This window comes from Mus pahari, chromosome 4, assembly GCF_900095145.1.
Source record: "Mus pahari chromosome 4, PAHARI_EIJ_v1.1, whole genome shotgun sequence".
Taxonomy (NCBI): Eukaryota; Metazoa; Chordata; class Mammalia; order Rodentia; family Muridae; genus Mus; species Mus pahari.
Window position 1 is genome coordinate 141451195 of NC_034593.1, and position 24325 is coordinate 141475519.

Sequence of the window (24325 nt, forward strand, 5' to 3'; positions counted from 1 at the left end):
GGAGGAGGAGGAGGAGGAGAAGGAGGAGGAGGAGAAGGAGGAGGAGGAGGGGGGAGGGGAGGGGGAGGAAAGAAAGAAGAAAGAAAAAAGAAAGAAAAGAAAAAGAGAGAAAGGGAGAGAGAAAGAAAAGAAAGAAAGAGAGAGAAAGAAAGAGGGAGAGGGAGGAACAGAGGGACAGAAGAAGGAAAAAAGAAAGAAAACAGAAAAAAAATAGAAAAAAGAAAATCAAGACCTTTAAATTCTACTTAGCATTTAAACATCCCTATTTGGCAGATGCTCAGGCTACTGCAAACCATTCCCAGTCCCAGAGGGAGCTGTCTGGGGAAGATCAAGGCAAAGCCCGGTGGCATCATCACTTTAAGCCAAGATCCAGAAAAGTCACAGTGTGTGTACCAGCATCTGAACAATGATAGCAAAAGTAGACCCGAGTAGGAGCCAACCTTGGCTTGTTTGATCCGGCCATGACTGGCTGTTGGGAGTGAACCCTGACACAAGCAGGAGTTTAGTGTCCTCCTAGTGCTTGTGATAAATCTGTATCCCGTGTTTGAGATACAACTGTAGCCGTACCCCTTTGATCTGGAAACTTTTCTTCCTGTGAGACTCTGAAATGGAATTTGGGGGATTTCTTTAGATACCCTATATGAACACTCCTCTGTCCAAAGCAAAGATCACGTGGACAGTCTCAGCTCAGTTTCCATGGGTGATTTTTTTTTATTATTATTTTGCTGAAGTCAATATTTGAATACATTCAGTTTTCTCAAAATTGAGACAGTTTGACAAGGTGATTGTCATACTTGTTTTTCAGATAATCTGGTGAAAGGAAATGATTTGGGTTTTCTTGTTTGTTTGTTTGTTTATCTGTGGCTTTCTTGTTCTTTAGCTGTGCCTTGGACCTCATTTGCTCTGACAGTCTCGGGTGTAGGATCAATGCCACTGAATGCTGAACAGATGAGACCCTGCTTTCACGTTTAGAACTCATTCTGATCAGTTTTTTAAGCTCATGATTCGAGTCATGTTTTTATGTAGCCATGCATGGTTTAAGTATTTTGTGAACAACGCAAGTTGTTCTTGTAAGCCTGTCTGCAGAATTCAGGATTTCTCTTCTCTGTATTGCTGGGTTCTGGTGAAGCACATGGTCTCCTGGGAGGCAAAGCCACATAAAAAGCATAGAGGTTGGGCAAGTCTGTCGGAGCCTTTTCTCTCCTATTCCCTTGAGTGGCTGATTGCCTCGAGGGTCATTCCTGTGCCCTTGGAGGGGCTGACTACACTGACGACTTGTTAGGATGGATAAGGAGTCGAAGATGATATGGACAGAACTTGGCCTACATAAACCTCCACAAATAATCACTATATATTTTTTTCTGTAATTATCTTCCCACAGGAGATTGTATAGATACCTGCCATGACTTCAGACTTCCACAGTTATAATTTTAATAAGGAATTTTCACATCCAAATTATGAAGCCTGTAATTGTCAAAGTCACGGACAACCAAGTCTCTGAGGAACTTTCAATACTATAGTTGTCTCTTAGCGATTCCGTCTAACCCAGCCCACCTGTTCAGACTGAAGATTCCTGCAAAGCTCGGATAAGAATTCACTTCAAACCCAGGATGTCTGTGATTTTCTCCAGCATTCTAGAGAGCTCAAGTGAAACCGAATCTCTCAATTCTCTAATTTTTCATGCATTACTCACTAGTCAAAGACTTAATGTTTAATTAATAAAAGCAATTGTGTCCTTGGAGGTTTTTTCCTTAATGGATCTAGATTTTAATAATCTGAATCTGGTCTACTGCCAAATTCTTTCAGAATACTGGTCACATCCAGGTTTCCCCTGTAATCATTCCTTAAATATCACTCCTGAAACATCTTTACTATAGAGGTCTGAAATGCTGGCCAGTCTCTTACTACTAGAAGTGGTTTTTCCTTTATTTGTTAACAAGACACAATCGTCTTCAGTCCTGAGCCGAAGTTGATGCTAATTATACAACATACTCTACAGCCCCTGGAGAGGGGCAGTAAATTATTTATCTTAACACAAAACAAGTACCTCGGCCAAGCTGATCTTCTAGAAAGCATAATCCAAAAGAGAAAAGAAAAAGCCAGAAAGACTCATCATTTGTAGACTTAAATCCAAAGCAAGGGGTATTTTTCTTGACAGTTTTCACGGGTGAGCTAATGTTCATAGCCAGCACAGCTATGATAAGGAAGCTCCTTCCTCTGTTTTAAGGGCAGAGTCAACCTCAGCACAGAGAAGAAAGTGCCGCCTCAATCCCTTTATGACTGGTGTCAACCGTAGATTCCTGTCTGTGCTGGGCAGACTCTGGTCTTTCCTAGACAAAATTCATGCAATTCTATACATTAAACAACATGTCATTTAGTTAAATGACAACACATTGGAGCCCCACAGCCCTGGATGCTGCCTCTTTCAGCTGAGTCTCCACACAGTCGTCTTCTGTTGTATCAAAAATGTCTGCCATAGACTGATGTTCGTGGAAGCCAGAACAGACCAACATTGTGCCCCAATTTGATGTTGACATCAAAAGTCCTGAAGGACACCAAACTACTGACTAGACTGCACCCCATGACCTTTCAAGGCAGCTAAGTACACATTAACACTCTCATGGATTTATAAAAGATAGAAAAGTTATATCTTTTAAAAAGTATAGTACAACCTTTCAGAAAACAGTATTCTCAGGTAGCATGGAGGTTGCTTTTTAATTTTTCTTTAGGTCTGTTTTTTTTTGTGGGGAAAGGGCTTCAAAAAATCACAAATGCATTGTCATGTCTACCTGGAGCTGATCGGCTGTGAAGCTGGTCCGAGCTCTTTTGGCTGGCTTTGGATGATTGACGTCTTGCTCTGTGAGAAGGGCTCCTTCCACACTAATCCCATTACCTGCATTTTGAAAATAAGCCATCCAGTTGGTAACTCAGATGGGTCTATACTTCTGTACAGCCAGTTTCCTCACACACTTTGGCCTTTTGCAATGCACCATGCATCTTCTAAATTGGTAAAGCTTTTTTTTTTTTAAAAAAAGAAAAACTTGTTGCAAAGAGACTATAAGAGACAGTAGATAGCCTTGTGCAACCTGCCCAAAATGCAGTAAATTAAAAGTATACACCTCTCTAAAAAATAATTTTAAAAAAGTATATATCTAAGGCCCATCTTAGGAAGTCACATACACAGAAAATAAAGGCTGAACCCAAACTCTAGGCTGCTGCCTCAGACTGTAGTGTGGAACTAGCTTAGAGGCCACGCTTTGGCTGCAAATCAACAGCTGGAGTCTTTTGCTGGCAACAATGTTAACTTTACAACCATTGTTCCTTGTATAAAATAATTCATTAGAACAGCCCTGGGGTGAAGTCAGTTGTATCTCCTCACTCACCATCCTGAAAGACTGAACTTGTGCTTCTCACTCACCATTCTCCACTTCTCTCTTTAGATTGTCCAGCATGCAGTCAAAGTGCACTCTACAGAGGACCTTCTCCTCCACCAAGGCGAACTCCTCTCCGGTGGACAGTTGCCTCTTGCAAGAAAAACAGGCAAAGCAGGCCAGGTGATACACGTTGCCCTTGGCCCTTCGGACCCAGTCAGTCGAGTGGATGTGCCTGCCACAGCGGGAACAGCGGGTACCATACCGTCTGGACACAGGAAGGAGGCATGGTGAGGTATTTTCTGGACTGACCTCAAACTAACACATCATCATGCTCTATTGGAATTATCTAAGTAGTTAAGTATTTTGAAAGTGAAACAAGAATTAATTCTTAATGTCAATATGGGAAGCAGCGGAGACACAGTCCCAGTTCAATCTTTCTTAAAAACAAAGCTTCAAAGGTTTTCTTTTCAGATTTTTTTTTTTCTAAAACACATGAAATAGTAGTTTCAACAGCCCTTACATTGTGTCAGCTATTAAGGTATTTACAGGTTTTCTAGAGATTCCAGATACACATGCACATTCACACATACACACTCCAGGTTGAAAACCTTGAAGGGTAAAAATATGCTAACCCAAAATAGAAACACTGACTGACTAAAATCCAGTTGAGGGGATGAACCTAGCTCATGGTCAGTTGTGTACTTAATAATGCACACTGGGTTTAGTCCCCAGTGCCAGAGACAAAACAAACACAACATCAAGCTGAGATGACTCGGGTAGCAACTATTGCTAACATATTTAAATTTGAAATTATCAGAGAATGTACAGAATTTATATTCCTCACCCTCTGGAGTGAGGAGCTAAAATTCAGAGGCTTCCCAGCCTGGACAAACGGCCACTTTGCATGCTACAGAAGTGTGGAAATGGCGTCTAAAACTTACAGAACCATCTGTAGGCATTCTTAGCAAGATACAAGAGCAGAAGAGAATTTTTACGCTCCCAGTATTAGTGATCAGAAGCCCTGTTCTGTCTCCCAACTCAGTCACTGGTGGACAAGGTTAGCACATCTGCCTATGTCTACCCAGGAACCATTTTTAAAAGTATTGCCAATTTAATTGGAGCATTAGATTCTAAAAATGAACTTCAGAACATGTACCAAAAAATCCAAAATCCCAAAGAAATGGATTTTTAATGAATCTTTAAAAAGAATCAAAAATTTTTCAAAGGGTGTTTGACATAAAAAATAAAACCAACACACTATAAGTTGAAGAGGAACCAATTATTACTAATGCTTTTAAGATGGAAAGCAACTCTGGCAAGAACTGTACATTTTTAGTAATTTTAAAGACCACTTGATTTTATAAGATAGACTGAATATTACGAAACCGTGCTCTAAGCTGCATACAATCATATAGAACTCTAATAGAACTTTTTGAAACCTCATCGACACCATAATTAGTAGACTGTCTAGCAAAGGTCTTCTAGACAGAGTTTTACAATGAACTTTTTCTCATTTAGGAACGCAGACAAAGAAGAGGTATGACCACAGTTAAAGCAATGCTTATGGTCGCGTTTAGACAACTCTCCACAGAGAAGTACTTCCTGGGACACACCTGACACTTAAAATAGCCACAGGGAGATCACTGTGAGAACTGCAAAATTTTAATATCTTGTACAAAGATAGTTTTATAACCCAGAGGCAAAGAACAGAATGCAAAATAAAGGCATGACCTCTGGCAGAGTAATTCAGTTTGTTGTATTTATGACAGACGAGTACTTTGTTCTTCGGATAATGGTGTAGCTGATTATAGTATCTAAACGCCTGGCACCTTGTTTGTGACCAGGATCCTTTCTTGCATGATGATTTCATCCCACTTCACCACTGACTTTAAACAAGAGGCACTGCTGCCACTGAGTGTCTCATCCTTTATTGCATATCCCTTTGAATACCCCAAACTTTCATCCTCTAGTTTGGGAAAACAACCCAACATGAAGTTTTATTTAGACAATCCCTAAAGGAAGCAAACTAACATTAATTTAGTTTTAATACACATTATACTCCCTCCTCTGAAATTAAGAGGTTGATCCTGATGCTTGGAACCTCTATTCTCAGCACCTGAGAGGGCCGACACAGGACGATCATGAGTCGAAGGCCAACCTAGGCTACATAGCAAGATCTGATCTAGAAAGAAATCATTTGAAATACATCATAAAAATTGCCCTTGAGTAATCAAACTGTATGCAAAAGGCCCTGTTGCAAACGTCTTTTTAAAATAATATCTTGGGGTGTTTATTAAAACGACAACTTGGCAATATACCTGAAGTAATCGAGTTTACAGAAAATGTCTTTATCCTTAATGTAACAGCTCGTGTGCCTCCCCAACGACGTTCTGCAGACACTGCAGGAGAGACAGCGGACATGCCAGCATAAGTCATTCACCTGCAAGAGAAAAGTGAGGGTGAGCGGCCAGTCCACCGATGGCTGTATGGGAGGCACACTACAGCACGCGCTCTTTGAATGCTTCCACCCAAACTGCACCCTTGACATGAGCACACATCCCGCTGTAGCCTCTTCTAGACTCCAACAAGAACCCAGACTCCTCTAGGCCACAGTTCAAGCTTGTGTTTTTTTGTTTGTTTGTTTTTTTGTTTGTTTGTTTTTTTTATGCTTTTGAAGGATTTGGGTTTTCTTCCATATTCATTTTCTCTCTCCCTTCCTCTCTGAGAAAACCTTGAGAGAAAACGTTTAGTCTAGAGTCATATATACCAGATCTGTTTCCTTCCTTACTCTAATCCTGTCTATAACCTGGCAGTTAAGGAAGTGGAGACAAACCTTTTGACCTACAGTTTGGGCAAACAGCTGTGAACTGTGCAACCCATCAGTAGGGACAACCAAGACAGAGAATAAATTTGTAAAAACACCCTAATAGAGAAAGCAGGCAATACACTTCCCTTATACATCAGAAATTCCTAAGGTAGAGCTCAAGGATGCTGTGCCTCCCCACCTCCCCTAACATATACAGCTGCAGAGAACAAAGTGCCCAGGAGGAGGATGTTGCTAGCCCAAGGAATGATGGAGCCTCTGGAGAAAGGAAGATACCACATTATAGGTAGTTTTAAATGCACCCAGGAAATATATTTGTACTTCAAGTAGTGAGACAGTGGTATTTAATAAAGTAGGGCACTCTAGACTTTGACATGGGAACAAAACAAATGACCATTGAGGTTACCTGAAGCCGATGCTGTGCCCCCCCCCAAACATTGCAGTTCAGTCCCCCAATGGAGATGTGTATCCAGCTGTGCTGGCCTGCAGTGCAGCTTCTGAAGTTCGGTGATCAGCAAACAGGGACTAACTGGGTTTCTGCTTTCATACTAGCAGCCAGGGTGTTTTACTGACAGGAGGAAGATACAAATGATACTCTGAAGGAAACATTGTGATTTCTAACTAAGTTATGAACCTCTTTCCGAAGCAATGTTTAATTTCTGATGAAAATTTAAGTTTGGGTCTTTCTTCAAAAGATCTATTCACTGTATAAAAATAGTTACTTGGATTAAAATGGAACAAAAAGACATTAACCAAACAGAATACCTCCTGGAAGCAGAGATGCACTTTCCTTGTGTTTTCCCCTAAGTTGTATCCAGTTCATAAAGAAAGCCCAAGCCTCTGGAGCATCCACCACTCAAGGCCTTATTTCAGTCACACCAGGCTTTTGTTTCTAAAGCAAGGCTTTAAAACAGAGGCTGGAGCCTCTCTCTAGCTCTACAAAAGCCAGACCTCAGCCCTGGCTTGACACCTTTCCTCGAGGGTTCTTTTGAAAAAGAGAAGAGCTTCTTAACATTCCCAGTCCTTGCCAGCAAGTAAGGAAGGTGGGGGAGACTCTGGGAAAGTTCTGGAAACCTTTGCTGAACTAGCATTAATCCAATATGGCTCCACACCAGGCTAGGTTAGGACAGGACTGTAGAGGGGCAACAACCACAGCTGACCCTTTTGTCTGGCACTGTGTGACTGCCCCACAGGCTGGTAGTTTTTCATAGCCTCAAAAAGCTACAACTATACTGGATTAAATATTTGTTACCAGTGAGAAGTTTAGATTCAGACTTAGAGTAAGGAGTTAGCACTTCAGCTTGGGGTAGGCATAATGAGAATTCAGAGTGCTTAAATGATTGTATGGGAGTAAATTTTAGTTAACTTATAAATCCTAATAGAATATGATTGTATGTAGAAAACTGTCCTAGGTAGACTCCTGTCCAATTACAAAAGAAAACTTTGCAGAACCACTTAGATACACGATTTTTATATCATATGAAGACAAGTATGAACAATGTATAAAATTAAACAAGGCCAATGCTAGTTGAGGCAGAATTCAGACAATATATTTTACTGTGTAGTTATTTTCTACATTTCTGCTGTGAAATGTTGAAGTTTCCTTAAGTCAGGTCCAGAAACACTGTTCCAGATTCGGGAAGTCACTGAGAACCTTGTTTAAAACAAGAAGCTACGTTGACTCACTGACTTAGTGCATGGTTTTGTGGATGCAGAGAAATGGGAAATGGGATTTTAAGAATGCAGATTTAAAGAGAAAGCCAGGTTAATTTTCAAGCTTCAAGAATCAAATAAAAACATTAGAAAATGTTTTCACTCAAGCCTCTTTCAGTGTTTTATCTGGGCTCCAGGAAGTCATATTCCCGTTCCCCCAGAAAGCAGCTTTTGAATGTTGACATTAAGTTAAAGAAACCCACTAATTCACATTTTGATCTTTTATTCTCTGTAATTAATCCTTCTGAAAACTGAAGCTCAAGGAGGGCGGGGGACAGAAAGTGAACTGGTTTGCAACTAATTTAGTATATTGGAAAGCATTGTTTTCCATAGTGGTTTCTAAATGCTATTGAAGGTGGAAATCCAATGTGTTCAGATTAAGACACAGGGGACCAAGATCCTGTCTGACACGACAGGGGTAACTGCAGCCCGCCAGAATCTCCACTTCATAACCACCCCACCCCCAGTGAAGTATTCTAGGAGAAAGTTAAACCAAATTAAGACAGTCAACTCTGAAACCTCGCCGTGAAACACTTCAGCTGGGGTTGTATATGTGCACCTAACTTTACAGCTAGATTGTTTTTTCCCCAAGCCCTGGTAGGACATAACATCACTGCTTAGCAAGATCTAGGAGGTACCGAAATGGCTTTTAAAGCTTTATATAAACTTTTGCTTTGGGAAGGTTCCAGGTACCGGTAAATAAACCTATGACCGCGATGACAGTAACAGTCCAAAACTAAATATCTTTAAAGGCACTTTACAGTGTTTTTAGTTATGGAAGGAGCCGCTGCGAGGGGGAATGACACACGGAACTCGGACTGGTCTATGTAGACAGCAGCACGGGTGTATTCGAGAGGAGGGACCAGTATGCAGAGTACGGGATTTTTAAGTAAGTAAAAGTCTAGGCTTGGAACAAACAAAAGTCTAGGCATCTGGTAGCTGTCCCAGAGTGGGGGACGGTTCCTCGAGCCTCTTTTGCTGCTGGTGATCAGTCCTCCGCACACTCCAGGGGGAACCCTCATTTACACTGCAGACCCTGATCCTAGAATTTCACAGTAAGGAAAATCCTATCCTACCCGTTCCTTATCATACTTCTCGCTGTGGGCCTTAGAGTGGTGGACTGATATGCTGAGAGGGTCTAAAGAGCCTCCGTTGACACGAAGTGGGGCACTTCCCCCCGCCCCGACCCTCACACTGTCTCTTTCGGGGCTCGCCTGGCCCACCATCCTACCTTGAGGAGGTATTTGTCCACAATCTCCAGGCCGCAGCTGCTGCACACACACTTGCCTGACGGGCACACAGAGCCCGAGGCCATGGACTGGGGCGAGGACGACGGGGAAAGCGGGGCCGAGGAGGAGCAGGAGTCCTCGTCCCCGGCTCCCTCGGGATTCACCTGCAGGAACAGCCGAGCGCTGGCCTTTCGCGTCCCACCTCCCCACGGAGCAGCCCGAGGACTGTCCTCCGTCCCCAGCCTTCCCCATCCGCACTGTGGGATTCCCAGACCAGCAGGACCCCTGGAACCCCGCGCCCCGCCCCACCCAGGGAGCTGGGGATCCCCACTCGGGTCGCCGCCCCACTCACCAGTCCTTCTTCCCCAGCGCCTTTGCGGGTCCTCCCGGCCGCCAGGGCTGCAGGCCGCCCGCACTCCTCCGACATGAGCCCGGGGCACTGCGCCGCGAGAGCGGGAAGGCAGGGAGGGAGACAGCGGTCAGGAGCCCGCGGCGAGCACTCGGCGCCCCGCAGGCCAGGCCCCAAGGCGCTCTTGAAGGGCGCGCACGAGGGCGGCGCGTGCAAGCGCCGGCACCTGAGCCCGGGCGCAGCTGGCGGGCCAGCGCGCAGCCTCCCTGGGCCGCCGCCGCCAGCGGGCGACTCGAGGACTGCGCGGCCGCGGCTCCGGGCTCGAGCCCCGCGCTCACCCCGACGCGCCGGCCCCCGCCCCCCACCGGGGGTACCCAGCTAATAACCGGCCTCGGTGCACAAAGCGATTGCTTTCTAGACGTCAATCACCCGGGAGCGGGGAACACCCGGCTAAAGGGGGCACGGGGCGGGGGGAGGTGGAGTGAGAGAGAAGAAAAGATGACTGAGGAGGGGGTGGGGAGAGAAACTTGATTTCTTTAATAACCTCAATTAAAAGAGCAAGACACACATATATTTTTTTAAAGGGGGGTCTTTTTGAATAGGATAGCCCAAAAGGTGAAGAGGTTTAATCGGATACTTGAAAGCTAATTACAGTGGGATTTAAGAAGCCTGGTGTTTGTTCCGACAATTTGAATGAAAATGCTTCAGATTAAACGGAGCCAGCAGCTCTTTGGTAAACTTGAAGCAATTAGAACCGTAAGCGATTTACACTGGTTTCTTTAAGGTGTGAATTGCCACTTAGTGCTCAGTAAGTCAACATTTTAGCTACTAAAGGATTATTTTTAACCAGTGCAGAAGCGGGCCGAATAATGGAAATATCCAGCTGAATTTAATTTGTTCCATTAAAAAAAACCTCTCACCCAGTGCGGGTCAGAATATTTTAGAGCACACGGACGCGTTGCTCAAGTGTCCCCAAGCCCTGGCTGCACTTTCAGTTTTGTTCTATAAACGAATGCAATCTCTCTGAGAAGTCTAGTTTAGGGCTAGTGGGTCCGCGGATTCCAGCAGCCCACACCCCTCGCTTTTCCGTCCCTTTGTCTCCTTTTCCTCTGTCTTCCGAAAGCCCCAGGTGAGCCAGCGGCCGCACGCCTGGATATCCCTGGCGCAGCTACTCCCGGGCCGCGTCCTCACGGACACAATGCATCCGGGCAGAAACTCTACCCGCTGCCGTCAGACAAACACGAAGCGAGCAGTACCCTGCCCGCGTCCAGCCGATACCCGCTACCCCCGCCCTGCTCTCCAACAGTTTAGGAACTGAGTTCCACTATAAAATGCGAGCACCCACGGGTCTTGCCTCCAAAGTAGGTGACAGCTTGCCAGGTTCCCCCACCACCCCCACCCCGTTAGGCTCGCCTCGTGCTGCGAAGTTTGCCTCTTTGGTATTTCCAATGAAATCGTTCTTTTGACTCTAAGAGCAGCGGGGCTCTGGAGGACCCAAGTCTTCAGGTCTGTCGCCGCCGGGTCTCAAGTCCGTCCCACATGCACCTTATCCGTAGCAAGAGCCAGCGTTCAGCAGAGCGCAGCCATTGGTATCTGGTGCCATGCGACAAACATCTAGACCCCCGACCCCTGCCCCAGACTGCCGCGAACAGCAGGTCACATAGAATAAAAAAGCAGGACTCACGTTGCCCCGTGAGCGTCTTAGGCTCCAGGCTTCGTCTCAAATTAGAGTGTCCATGCCTCAGGTTAAGTGAGCCCGTGGGGAGGGGACGCAGTGATTACTACCTAACGCTACTACGTAATAAAAAAAATTGTCAGGTCTGGAGACGAGGCAGTGACAGGTAGTTTCCCAACCTGGTTTAGGAGCCGGACAACTCTCTTCTCTCAAGGAAACTCCTATTCAACAGATCCCGCCTGGCATAGGCTCTCTCACCTTCTCGCGGGGAACCGCCAGCTCCGGCACGTCCTTTCCCTCCAGTTTACACACAAACATCTGATCGCTCTTCCAATACATGGCCCCACAGGCGCTGCTCGTCACATACCAGCTCCAGAGGGTCAGAGGCTGTGGGTGTCCGCAGTGTCCCCTCCTCCGCCCCCAAAGGCCAAGGAAAGCTAACAGGCAGGACAGCGATGCCACCAGTGTGTCTCGATCCAAAGAGGCCACAGTGACCGTAGCCTCTCTCTGATCCACTGTTCTTAAGATTCCTCTCTCAGCCACACTGAGGCCTGTCCCTCCAGGAAAAGAGGGAAAGTTGTGTTTTCCAGAGGGTGGAACCTCGCAGAGAGGAGGGGGTGTGGGGGAAAGTCTTTTCCTGGAGGGACAGCCTCACCTCCTTATGAAAAACCCGCCTTCTCTACATGTTAAGATCTTTATCTGCACCAGACAACTTACTCTGAATTCAGTGTTAAAGGTGGGGGGAATGCGGATGCCCCTTAACTTGGCTTTCTTTCTTTCTTTCTTTCTTTCTTTCTTTCTTTCTTTCTTTCTTTCTTTCTTTCTTTCTTTTTTTTAAGAATATGCTTTCTGCATCTGACTTGTCTTTAAATTCTCGCTCCCCAGCCAAAACCTAAACAAAGATTCGGGTTACATCTCTTTCAGCGGCGCACGGAGGGAAAGCGGAGGTCTCCCGGATTCCCGGGTCTTAGGTCTCCCTAAATGCACACCAATGATTCTCTCTACATTTTCGAAAGGTTTTCCTGTTAAGATAATGAAGGGACAAACGAACGACTAGATTTGATTTGCGACTAGATTTGAAATCAAGGATACAAGAAAAACGAAAGTATGTTATGATGTTTGATTTTCTTTAATTCTAGACAAACCATATGCCATAGATAGAGTCTTGGGCCGCTGCGCACTCCTCATTCCCATGCTTAAGTGTGAACGCTTGAATGTGAGTAGGGTAGAAATAATTTTGATCTGAATTGGAAAGTGTGAGGTTTTTTTGTTTGTTTATAAGGTCTCACTTCGTTTATAGAAGAAAAATTTTGTAAGAAGTTTTTTAAAAATTACTTTTATTTCTTATTTGTCCCTTTAGATAAGCAAAAGAGAAACGTTTGGAACTTATGTGATATAAGAACGTCCTGGAGTCGGTTTCTCAAGCCTTGTAACAAAACCATGCTTTGTTGCCTTATTTAGACAGAAATATATGTAGTGAAACACAAGGACGAGCAATCTTACCCCCTTGTCTTATTTTAGTGGGAGAAGAAGAACAACCGCCCAGACCAGCCCTCAGAGGCTAGTGGAGGGGCCGGCAGCAACTAATGCTGACCACACTTTCTTTGGACGAAATGAGCCTGGGGCTGGGCACGGAGTTTGGATTTTCTTTGATTGTCCCTTTCCACCTTAAACACAGAGGACGTTTGAACATACAGAATCTCGGCTCTCCTTTTCAGTCATTATATACACTTTCATATTAGCACCCTCTGGCCGATGCCCATTGGGAGATCTCCATTAAATTTAGCGTGGAGTATGAGGGACCTGAGATTTAAGAATAGACTGTATTCTGGTAAGGCATAGAAGAAGGGTGGAGATTTGGACCAACTGCTGGAAAAGCTAAATGGTGGTGGTGGTGGATGTTGTTGTTGTTGCTGCTGCTGCTGCTTCTGCTGTTGATTTTCGTCAAAAGCGAAAATCAGGAGTGGGTGAAGGAATCCACATAATAAAGTATTTTCCATACGATTCTGATCAGAGATGAGAGAAAGGGAGAGAGAGACAGAGAGAGAGAGAGAGAGAGAGAGAGAGAGAGAGAGAGAGAGAGAGAGAGACACTGGTGTGGAATGCTGGCTCCAGTAGGTCGCCTTGGACCGATTCCCTGGATGAGGAACTAAAACTAGAGTCTAGCTTGGAGAATTACTTACAGTCTTTTGTGCTAAGGATTGCAATGTAACTCTGAAGTTCCCTTTGCCTGCTAGCAAGAATGGTTTGTGCCGGTCATCTGGAGAGCCCAGCGCTCTAGAGCTGTTTTGGGGGACATAGGGAGGGGGCGCCGTCGTGTACGCCGCTTTTCCACCCACCCTCGCCTAATCAGGCGACTCTCAATCAGGTTTTCAACATACTAATCTTGATCTAAGAGCTCCTATCTCTGCATAAGTGGAGGAAATGATTCTTTTTTTAGAGGCTTCCGGGCTTAGAGAAGGAGGACGTCAGACTGGAGTCTAAAGGACTGGTCTGGCGTCCGCCCTGCTCCTGGCGCCCCGGCGGGACTGCGACCTCACCAGCGGCATAATTGCCTGTGTCCAGCGCGCTCCAGGGGCTGCCCCGTGGTAAGTGCGTTCCTTGTCCTAGCGACTGAGGCTTTGGCTTGGGGGTTTCGATTGGAGATGGGCGGAGCGGAAAGTGAAAGTTTTTACTGGGAAAGTCAAGGCTGAGTTTCAGGGTCTTGGGCCTATTGACCTTCTGACCCGGTGTATACGACTTGCCTAAAAAATGTTTAGCTTCTTCTTGCCCGCAGGCAAACTAGAGCTCGCTGCTCCTCGGATCAGACATAGAAAAAGTTCGCCTTCTGCTCTTTCCAACTTTAAGTGTTTGAGGTAAAATTTACAAAGCACTTTTCTTTCTTTCTTTCTTTCTTTCTTTCTTTCTTTCTTTCTTTCTTTCTTTCTTTCTTTCTTTCTTTCTTTCTTTCTTTCTTTCTTTCCTTTATCAGAATGAGAGTTTTAGCCTCCGCACGCCAATTGAGATCAATTTTGAACGAAACACATTAAAAATGTATATATATTATCTTGTTTGTCTGTAGGTGGGAAAATAAATCGGCCGTGCCTTGTTGGTGCCTTCCCATTGGACTGAAATTTCTAGAAGCCACTGTTCATCAAATGAAAACCAGAAAGGAAGGCCCACTAGGAGGTTGGCCAACACCCTGGATTTCCTGGCTCTCTCCAAGGATTGAATGGGGTAGGAAAGAAAACTACGTCTGTTCCGGGGCTGTGCGGCTCGCAGGCAAGTTCGGAGGCACTATATGTGTCCTGCTAAAACCTTGGGGTGGGGTGCAGGAAAGGGTCTGGAGCCCGTCGCGCCAGGCCTTAGTCTAGGACCGGAGAAAGAGAGAATCTACCCGATACTCAGAGCTTCCACCTTGGCGAAGAGCTGCCTAATTGGACGGCGAGCTGCTGCGAAATTTGCGGTCTTCTAATAACCCTTCTTCTCCTCCTTGGCGATTACTATCAAAGGTATAAAACTGTTTTTTTTTTTTTTGTTTGTTTGTTTTTTTTTCACACCCGGCTCGCGGGGCAGGAGCCGTTTATGAACATCAAGCATCAATGGGGCGGGAAAAGGCTGCATTGACAGAGGTCTCTGGAGTTCGATATTTAAAAGCAATAGATCCGAATTAGAAAATTGTTACCTGAAGTATTCAAAGTCCCCGCCAATTTACCTATTGAACTCTGCGCGTCTGAGCTCCTGTGCTAACTACTCTTTTGAAGGAATTTATCCCGGAACTTGAGCAAAAGGCAGGTCATACACTGGTTCTCAGCTTCTAACGTTGCCCTCTCTGGAGCTGCGTTCCTCCAGAGGGCTGGCAAGGACTCACAAAATCCTAGTCTAGACATGGCTGAAACATGGGGAGAAGCCTAAGCGAAGTAGCTACAATTGCCTGACCAAAGTCTAGCTTGGCTGAGCAGCACTTTCTCCAACCCAAGACCGGAGAGATTCACTTCCTAGCACAGTCGACCCAAGAATTATGTGTGGTAATGTAACCCAAGGATTATCTGCTGCGCTAGGGTAATGTGTGACCTTGGCTCCCAAGAAGGAACTGTCAATGTCCCTGATGTGAATGCTCAGTTATGATCACCCTGAAACTGCAAGCGGGACACTTGGTTGTTGGTGGGTGTCTTTGGATTGTTGCCCACTTCCTGTGCTCATCGGAGTCTGGAAAGTGGAGAAAAGAGAACTTCCAGAGGTTTTGTTTTGTTTTATTGCTAAAAGCGCGAGACTAGGAATCTGCATCTGCACAGAGTGTGAAACTTGCTAACTTTGGGACTTAAACTGGATCCAGTCTCAGGGTGAAAACAGAGGTGAGATTATTCTGGAAAGAGAAGGTCGCCAAGAAGGTGGATCCCTGAACACCTCATCTGCTATTTTCTGCTAGTTGAGTCTGAGAACCTGGGGGTGGGGTGTGTGTGAGTGACTTTCTTTCAAGGGCACACACACACACACACACACACACACACACACACACACACATGGCACCCTGGTGTGCAGAACAATGCTGCTCTCCTTAACCCTGTGTGAGAAGCCTCCAGGTCTTGATGAGGATAAATTCTGGAGATCCAAGGTGGGAGAGCCAGGTTCCTTAACCAGAGCCTGCACGCAAGCAGAGGTTCTTGGCAGAGCATCAGGAAACCTGGGCCCACTAAATGAGCAGAGAAGTGAAGTGAGAAAAGAACTTGGGGGCCATTGGGAGCCCAAAATTAATGGAGGGGGCTGCCTGGAAGACTCCATTTATGCAGTGTGACATTCTCAAGCCCACAGTCTCCCCTAAAGCAAAGCATGCCTATGATGTGTGCCTTTTGTCATGACCAATAAACCAGGAACCTCAGAAACTTGACTGCTGTTTTTGTAGGATCCTGCCTGTGTAAAGGGGGGGAGGGGGAATGAGAAAAATCCAACTAACAATCTCCACCTCCCCTCCAGTTTTCTTACAGGTTCTAAGCACTCCCCTCTCCAAGGAAATCCAGCTTTGAGCTCTCTGGTTTGGGAGGGTGAAGACCCAAGCCTGGAGGTGCACCCCCCCCACACACACACACTCATACTTCACCCAGGTCCCCCTACCCATCCCTAGAGTTCATTCCTCCAGATTCCATAATTGGAATTAAGCCTCAGCCATGGTGGCAAGAAAGCCACACTGAGTCTCAAAGCAACAGCCCAGGCACCAAAGGAGTTTCTGTAGCCTGGGGTGGAGGCACAGTGTACTGTGAGAGAGAGAGAGAGAGCCTCTAATTCCCAGAATTTGATAAAGGTTGCTAAGGGAAATAGACTGCCCTGGCGGCCAGCAGGATGCCCACAACTTTGGTGTCTGTGGCTCCTTTCCTCAGCAACACTTCTCTGTCATGTTCTGTCATTTCATATCTTAGCAGATCTTGTTAAACCATGCATTTGCCATGAGTGGCTGCAGAAAAAAATCTAAACCATATTTTTAAAAGTTAAGAACTTTATATGTGGATTTCAACTACAGGAGACTTGGTTCTTGTAACCAAGGCAATGTTTCCCTCCAGTTCCTTCTCTCTCTCTCTCTCTCTCTCTCTCCCCCTTCTTGCTTTCCTTGGGATGGGGGTGAGAGGTGTTAAAAAGCTAAGTGACATGCTGTTTGGAGTTGGTCAACTTGCAATCAGGTATTAAGGAATTTACTTTAAGACCTCAGTTTTATCGTCTACAAAATCTTTATCTAAGGGTACCACTAAGAAGTTGTTATATGAATAATTCATGAATGCAATTCTCACCTTCTCTGCCTCTTCTCCCTGTGCTTCCCTTGAGAGGCCTGGGAATAGAAGCATTACCAAGGCATCCTGCCAAGAGGTAGGAGCAGGCCAGGTTCTTGACTGTCTGGTGTGATGCATTTGGCCCTGTTATGGTTTCAGGTAGATCTGTTGTTCTAAGCAGGTGTGTGTCTCCAGGAACTTCTGAGGCTCTAGGAGAGTGCAGTCAGCCTGGAGCCCCTTCTACTGGGAGTTTTGGCTCCCCTCCTCCCATCCCTGTGTTCCAGCTTTCCCAAACTGCTCTTTTCTCCCGGGTTTATTGTGAGGCTAATCTTATGCCATTACAAAGCAGGCAGCAGGGTTTCTGTGAATGTGTGCAAGGATCTGAGTACCATACGCGTGATTGTAGATGTGGTAGATGTCTTATCAACTGCCCCACAAGCGCATACTCAGGAGCACATTCCAAATTTTAACTTGTTCAACAATGCTACACATTCAAATCATGGAAGCTACATTTTTAGTCTTTCAGCCATATGGCTCTTTTGGGTGAGTTCAGAAAGGCACATTTTAATATATGTGTTTGTGACTTGATTCTTTTTAGAGTTCAGGAGAATTGGTTGTGACCCCCTCCATCCCTTTCCTCCTGGGAGTTCTCTCTGCCTCCATAACCCTAGGTAAACAGGTTCTGGTATCCAGTGGTGAGGTATGCTCTATTGTACTTCCACTGACACCTGACCAATAACAGCAGGGAACAACAGAGTATCAAATATGCTGCAAGAGGGGAAAAGAGTGAGTGAGGTCTGAAATCCACAGTGAAGCCTTTGTCCCCCTCACGTTCACCGAATGGATTCATCCTGGATGAATCCAGCAAAAGTGAATCTCTGCGCTGATAGTGGTGCAGAGGGTGAGACCGTGAGACCCGCTTCTGTAACTTCTCCTTAAACTTGACTACAGCTGGCTCTGTAACTATAGACTATGAAGACCCAGAGCCTGGCTCTGGCTATGCAAAACCAGAGGATCTTACCCCGCGACCATGTGTGGGAAAGCCTTCAGAAATAGTCTCCTAACACGAACAGGGAATCAACATGACCCCAGCAGGTACTTTGAGACAAGAGTTGTGTGGTTCCCTGACTCTCTTAATACCTGGTGCTGGACAGTAACAGTTCTGGCCAACAGTAGTCTCACTCCCCTCTGCCTGTTTCCAACACATCCTCCATTGTTCTGGCACCCTCCTGTTCAGAAACTACAGTTGATTTCTCCTCCTCCTCCTCCCTCCTCCTCCTCCTTCTTTCTCCTCCTCCTTCTTCCTCCCTCCTCCTCCCTCCTCCTTCCTCCTTCTCCTTCTCCCTTGAACACCTTAAGCAAGGAAAGGAGTAGACAATCTGACCATAAAATTGTGGGAACTTGGGTTCCACTCTTCATTTATCATGCATGAACTCTTCAGATTTCAGTGTGTGTAATGGGACTGGACACCTGCCTTGACTTCTTGAGAAGCCACAGGAGGAATAGCCTCTGAACTTGAAGATACTAAGTGAATCATAGTTGGGACACCTGGGACTATTATAGTGAACCATTGTAGGGACACTGCAATGTGCCATTGCAGGGACACCTGGGGCTACTACAGTGTATCATTGCTGGGACATCCAAAGATACTACAGTATATCATTTGTAGAGACACTTGGGGATACTGCAGTGTAGCATTGTAGGAACTCCTGGGGCTACTACACTGTATCATTGTAGAGACACCTGGGGCTACTATAATGTATCATTTTAGGGACATCTTGGATAAAGAATATGTGTGTTCAGTGACATATAAGCCTTTTTGGTCTCTGCACACATTATTAGATGCTGACACAGGTTTTGCTCCAGCAAAAGAATGTGGTCCAGAAAAGGTAGTGAAGTTTGGAGTTGAAGTCACGGGGAGCCAAGTGCTGTTGCTGCTGTGTAAGGTCTACCCCAAACTCAGCCCTCCTCCACTCTGGCTGTGCCACCCCTGTCCAGGACCCCCCTCCCCCCGGAAAGCTGATGACTGGGATTCCGATTCTTGGAAAAGGCTGGAAGAGGCCTCTCATCCTGTGATGGGGGTACCAGCTCTGCTCATGGTTAATCCACCCTCCCCTGGAGCAGGGTGATGGTGGTGGGAAGGCTTCATCCTGTTCATGAGTCTCTCATGTGTACTAATAATGCCTGCAAGTGAATCAGGAGCTGCTATGGGCTTTTGTAAATGTGGCAAATCCCAACTTTCAAAGAGCAGTCAAGCTCATGAATTTCAACCAAACTCTTTTCACTCACTCCTATCCTCCAAAGTGTGCATGAGCCAGGCCATCAGAGGGTAAAGACACTCAAGTCACAGCTCTGGAAACCTACACTTAGGAGGGAGATGGAACACATGTAAGCTGTTCTTTGACCCTCACAGGCTAGCTGTGGCATGTGTTCTATCACAACAAGTAGAAGTAATTAAACAAAAATGAAAGTAAGGAATGTCTCACATTGCATCACCTTTGGAGAGTATTCTGAATTAGTTGTATTCATTATTGTTTTTGTGTCTTGGAGTCATAGGCAGAGTTTTTTCTGAATTTTTAAATATAGAAACATATCTTTAATACATCATGTTGCAAACTGTTCAATGACTCTTCCTCTCCCTTCTCTTTGGAATATTTCCACTTTGCACCAGTAATTTAAAAGATACAGTGGGGCAGAAGCAACTTCTTTTCACGGAATCTGAATCAGAGGCTGATGGTGCCGCTCTGGATGAGACAGTTTGGCTAGCACGTGCAAGGTCCTGAGCTCCATCCTGAGTTGGGGTGAGGTTGAATCAAGCTATGAAGATCTGTTTTTATAGTGGTCAGGATGGAAAGTGGGTTCAGGGAACACCCCCTTGTCTTTGCGTCTTGAAATGGCGCTGTATGCGAGGAGGTACTTGCTTGTCTAAAGGACTCCCAGCTTTCTTGAAGTGTCTGAGCATCATTATAAGCAGCTGTTGAGTGAGCAGCACACAGCTTTTTCTACTGTGTCACCTGACCTCGACATCTGCGATGCCCACTTTACAGACCAGAAACCAAAAGCTCTGAGAGATGCCTCACAGAAGCTGGACATAAACACGTGGCAAGGTCTTAATCATAGAGTTACCCCATAGCTGGCTCCCCCAACCCCCTTGGAATAACAGAAGTGAAGAATTATCATCTGGTTTGGGTGGTGGAAGGTGCAAGGTTGGAGGGTCCTGAGCACCAATTTCAAAGGCTTAAGCTCTGTGCAAAGGAGGCCCTCCTGGCAGCAGACCCTTAAGAGGTAGGGTAGATTTTGTGCTGGATGTGCACTTTCTCACAACCTAGGGTCGTACATATTGCTACATTTCCTTCGTAACTCCCACACCCCAGGCTAACAGGCCAACTCTTGCTCTGCTCCAGGCTCTTGCTTCCTCTCCCTGGGCGGCCTGTACTGTGTGGGTCAGAGCTCCCCTCTGCAGGCCTCATTTGGGTTGCCCTAGATCCACCCAGCCCGGGAGCGTCCAGGCAGTGGACAGCACCCCCTTGGACTTCAACCCAGAGGTAAAGCTGACTTAGGCATGCTGCCAGCATCCCACAACTCCGGATGTGCAGGAAGACTGTTGTGGCTGGTCATTATGCCACACCTAGTCGCTGAGGAGGAGTATGGAACCTGCCAGGCTGGTCCTGGAATTCAGGCCACTGCAGCACTCAGGCTTGGAATACCACGAAAGGTTCCTGGTTTGAAATCGAATTTGGCATCCAGAGAGCCTTAAGACTTTTCTCTATGAGAAAGTGAGCTCCCTCCAGGAGGACGCTCCAGGCCTAAGCCTTGGTTACCCTCACCCCCACTAGCTTGTAAATACATAGAGAACTTCTTTCTCTGGCTCTAAAAAGCTCCAGAAGGGAGCAGAAAGCTTTGAAAAGTGGAGCAGAAGGCTCCTACTCCAGTCAACTGCTTGGGACAAGACACTATAGCAAGGCTTGATTAGGCCAAGGGGGGGTGGGGGGGCCTGAAGTTCCAGGCACCTGGAAGTTCTCCTATCTTCCAACTGGAGGTGGCTCAAGGATGTGGGCCTGGCCATCCTTCTGGAATGGCTCTATCTCAGTCTCCCAGGAGAATTTCCCTGGGGATTGACAATTTGGCCTTAGTCCCCTTGCCAATCACAGCTGCTTGGCCTTTGGTACTTTTTAAATAAAGCCATTCAATTCTGGGGTGAACCCTTGTAACTTGATTAGACACGCGTGTACAGCCCTAAAGGGGGTGGTGTGTGTGTGTGTGTGTGTGTGTTTCTTCTAGGCTGATGAGATTATGTTTCATGCCAAAGATGGACAGGGTCCTTAGGGTGCTGAATTTCTTAAGCTAAATCAAGAACTTATTTTCCCTTCATGGAATTATCTTTTTAATAGATTGAAAAATCATGCTCTTAATTTTGACCACCTCGAGAAAAGTTTAGTAATAACGTATGAGCAGAAGCCAAAGGGAAAATTTTTGCATGCCACCTTTAATCCACAGAAAACGTCAGTGGAGCTTGGTGCTCATTGCTTGCTTTTCTGGCTGGTGAGGGTGTCGTTTCTAATGCATATCTCTGTTCATCGTTTCTGCTTGGTACGGTGGTCATTTGGAGCACATCTGTTCCCGATCGCTTTCCTGTGTCGAGCACACACTATCGTGTTAGCAAGATTTTGCACCATCTGTTTAAAAATATTCTCGCTGGTGCTATTTGATGCTCAGTTGAACTTTCGCCAAACTTCATTTTATACTGTTCCCTCGGTCCAGAGCATATAAAACACACTTTAATGAAATTATGCTTTTATACTTGCTGACAGGCATCAGAAACATATTTGCCCAGGTCAGCAGCAGTTGCGCTAAGTGTTATAGGGGGGAACAGCACTGAAACATTACAGTAGGAGATGCTGCAGAGAGAGGTTTGGAAACAAAGCTATAAAATTAAGATGAAATCGTCACCCAACAAAACAGAGCACACATTGGCGGGGAGGGGGTGTTGAATACTAGGGGATAGACTATTTGGGCCTGTATTGGGAGCTAGTGCATATTCCTGACAATTAATGTATTTCTTTATTATAAGCATTAAACTTAGGAATGTTATTTTTTGACGTTGTTCCAAGGCTCTAATAACTGGTTCACAGAATAATAAAGTACAATGGCACTGTAATGTGATTATGTTAAATTTATTTTGAATGCAATGTAGAGGCTATTGATCTTATCTAACCAGGTATTTATTTTTATCTTGAGGTCACCCACAAAGGTTTGAGCACTTCAACACAGACCTAATGCGACATTTCAAAACCTATTCAGACATGTATTGTTTGATAGCTGAGTATTATGTCTGGGAGTGGAATAATTGTGAGGCTGTAATTGGCTGGAGAATGTGGATAGAGCTTTGCTAGAATGCAGCAGTCCTGTGCTCTCTTTAACTGGTTTGTTTACACCAGGGTAAAGCATTAACATGCTAATTTTTGATGGGGGTCTCAGTTATGGCTCAGACAGCAGTCTTGAGAACCAAATGAGTTAGCTTTTGACCCTGGTATCTAATGGTTAGTGTTCTGATAGAAATGTTTCCTTTGATGGGCGTCTGCTGAGAACAGGTTGCTTGGCTCCCTTGTTACCTGGACAACAGACAGCTGTGACTTAAAGGTATCCACAAAATACCAACTCAGGATGTAAACCCCCTCACTTTGTTTACTCAAGAAAACAGTTTTTGCCTTGCTGTACATAATTTCTAAAGTACAATGTATCTATGATAATGTAGGTGGCTGGTATTATTTATATAAGGCGTATGGAGTTGAATACATTGTTAATGTGAGATGGATCTGGTTACAAAAGGAAAGAAGTCTTACAACATCCCTGCCTATGTGTACTTTTAAAAATTATTAATCAAGATCTCTATTTTCATTAAGCAGTTAGTTTGGATGTGTTGAAATGTAACTTACAGATTTTTGGGTAAAATAACCAATGTTAGTAAAATGCAAATCCTATGAACCTTCACATGTCTGGTTCCAATTAATCTGCTTAGACTATTTAATGGATAAAATAACAAACCTGATTTAGCCAATCTGGAGCTCTGCACCAATTTTCCATGGGCCTCTTTAAGGTTTAATGCCTTTTCTTACACACGTTAATTCATGGCTCTATTCTTAGAGGGCCAGGATTGGAAAAGTAAATAAATAACTATCTGCATTTTATCTCAAAACATCTTTGGCCTTTACAGCAGTTGGAGGGAGAGTCCAGAGACAACTATCGATTACTACTGAGAGAGTGAAGGCAAGCTATACACATATTTGTATTTGGGTTCAATTCATTGGGCTTGTTTGAGTGCCTACAAGGTACAAGGTGGTCCAGATACAAGAGTAATACATGGGTGGTCTTGATTCTCTGAAAAATTTTGTCCAGAGGGAGGCCAGGCAAAGACATAATTTGTTGATACTTTCAATTCTAAAATGTTTTAATCTATACCTTGGCAATTAAATTAATAAAATTATCTGATGTTCTCATATAATTTTCTCTATACATACATAAATATATACATACAAACATCACATATATTAACACACTATGAAGGCTGTAATTTGTGTGAATGAAAAACAACAACAACAAAACTCTTCCCACAAGGCACAGATTATTAATACAAGGCCTTGGAGATAACCTATAGGGTCTGAACTTTCCACTGTAAGGAAGCCAGCAGAGGCTTCCTCAAATTATTTTCATTCAATTATTTTCATTCTTGTGTTTCAGGATTGTGTTCTACTGTAGGATCTGAGCCACAGTCAGTGCTGTGATCTACTGTAGGGCCTGAGCCACAGACTGTGCTGTGATCTACTGTAAGGCCTGAGTCACAGTCAGTGCTGTGATCTACTGTAGGGCCTGAGCTACAGTCAGTGATGTGATCTACTCTAGGGCCTGAGCCACAGTCAGTGCTGTGATCTACTGTAAGGCCTGAGCCACAGTCAGTGCTGCAATCTACTCTAGGGCCTGAGCAGTGGCTGGGTGCAGATTTTTTTTTTGAACAGAGTTTCACTGTGCCGCCCCAGCTGGCTTGAAACTTGCTATGTAGACCAGGCTGCCCTCGAATTCAAGGGAATTCACTAACTGAAGCCAACGTTATCATATGTTTATCATCATATGTTTTTCATCATATGTCTATTGGCCTTGGAACTAATTGTCCCCCCAAATGGACGGTTGAATTTATCCCACCGCCACACACACACAAACATGCTGTGGATAAACTCAGCAGAATACATTGCTTTTTTTTTTTTTTTCAGTAGAAAGTTTTGGGGGAAAAAAATCACAGTAAAATTTTAGCTGTAAATTTTTTTCTTAGCACTTACAAAGATTACAGCTGTTACGTTTATTTACTGTCTCTAATAATTCTGGAGATCAAAGCAAATTTTTATTCTTTTTTTTTAAACTGTGATGGAAA

At 45.0% G+C, this 24325-nt stretch overlaps 1 protein-coding gene across 1 annotated transcript in view; it reads right to left on the reverse strand.

Moving 5' to 3' along the window:
- Positions 1–11561, reverse strand: part of Lhx8 (LIM homeobox 8) — a 23101-nt gene extending 11540 nt beyond the window's left edge. The window contains exons 1-6 of the mRNA XM_029537757.1: positions 11423–11561; positions 9493–9579; positions 9143–9304; positions 5693–5814; positions 3419–3639; positions 2790–2893 (exon numbers count right to left, since the gene is read on the reverse strand). Of these exons, the coding sequence (XP_029393617.1) occupies positions 2790–2893; positions 3419–3639; positions 5693–5814; positions 9143–9304; positions 9493–9579; positions 11423–11503 (777 nt within the window). The 5' untranslated portion in view covers positions 11504–11561. The remainder of the gene's footprint in view (positions 1–2789; positions 2894–3418; positions 3640–5692; positions 5815–9142; positions 9305–9492; positions 9580–11422) is intronic.
- Positions 11562–24325: the final 12764 nt, after the last annotated feature.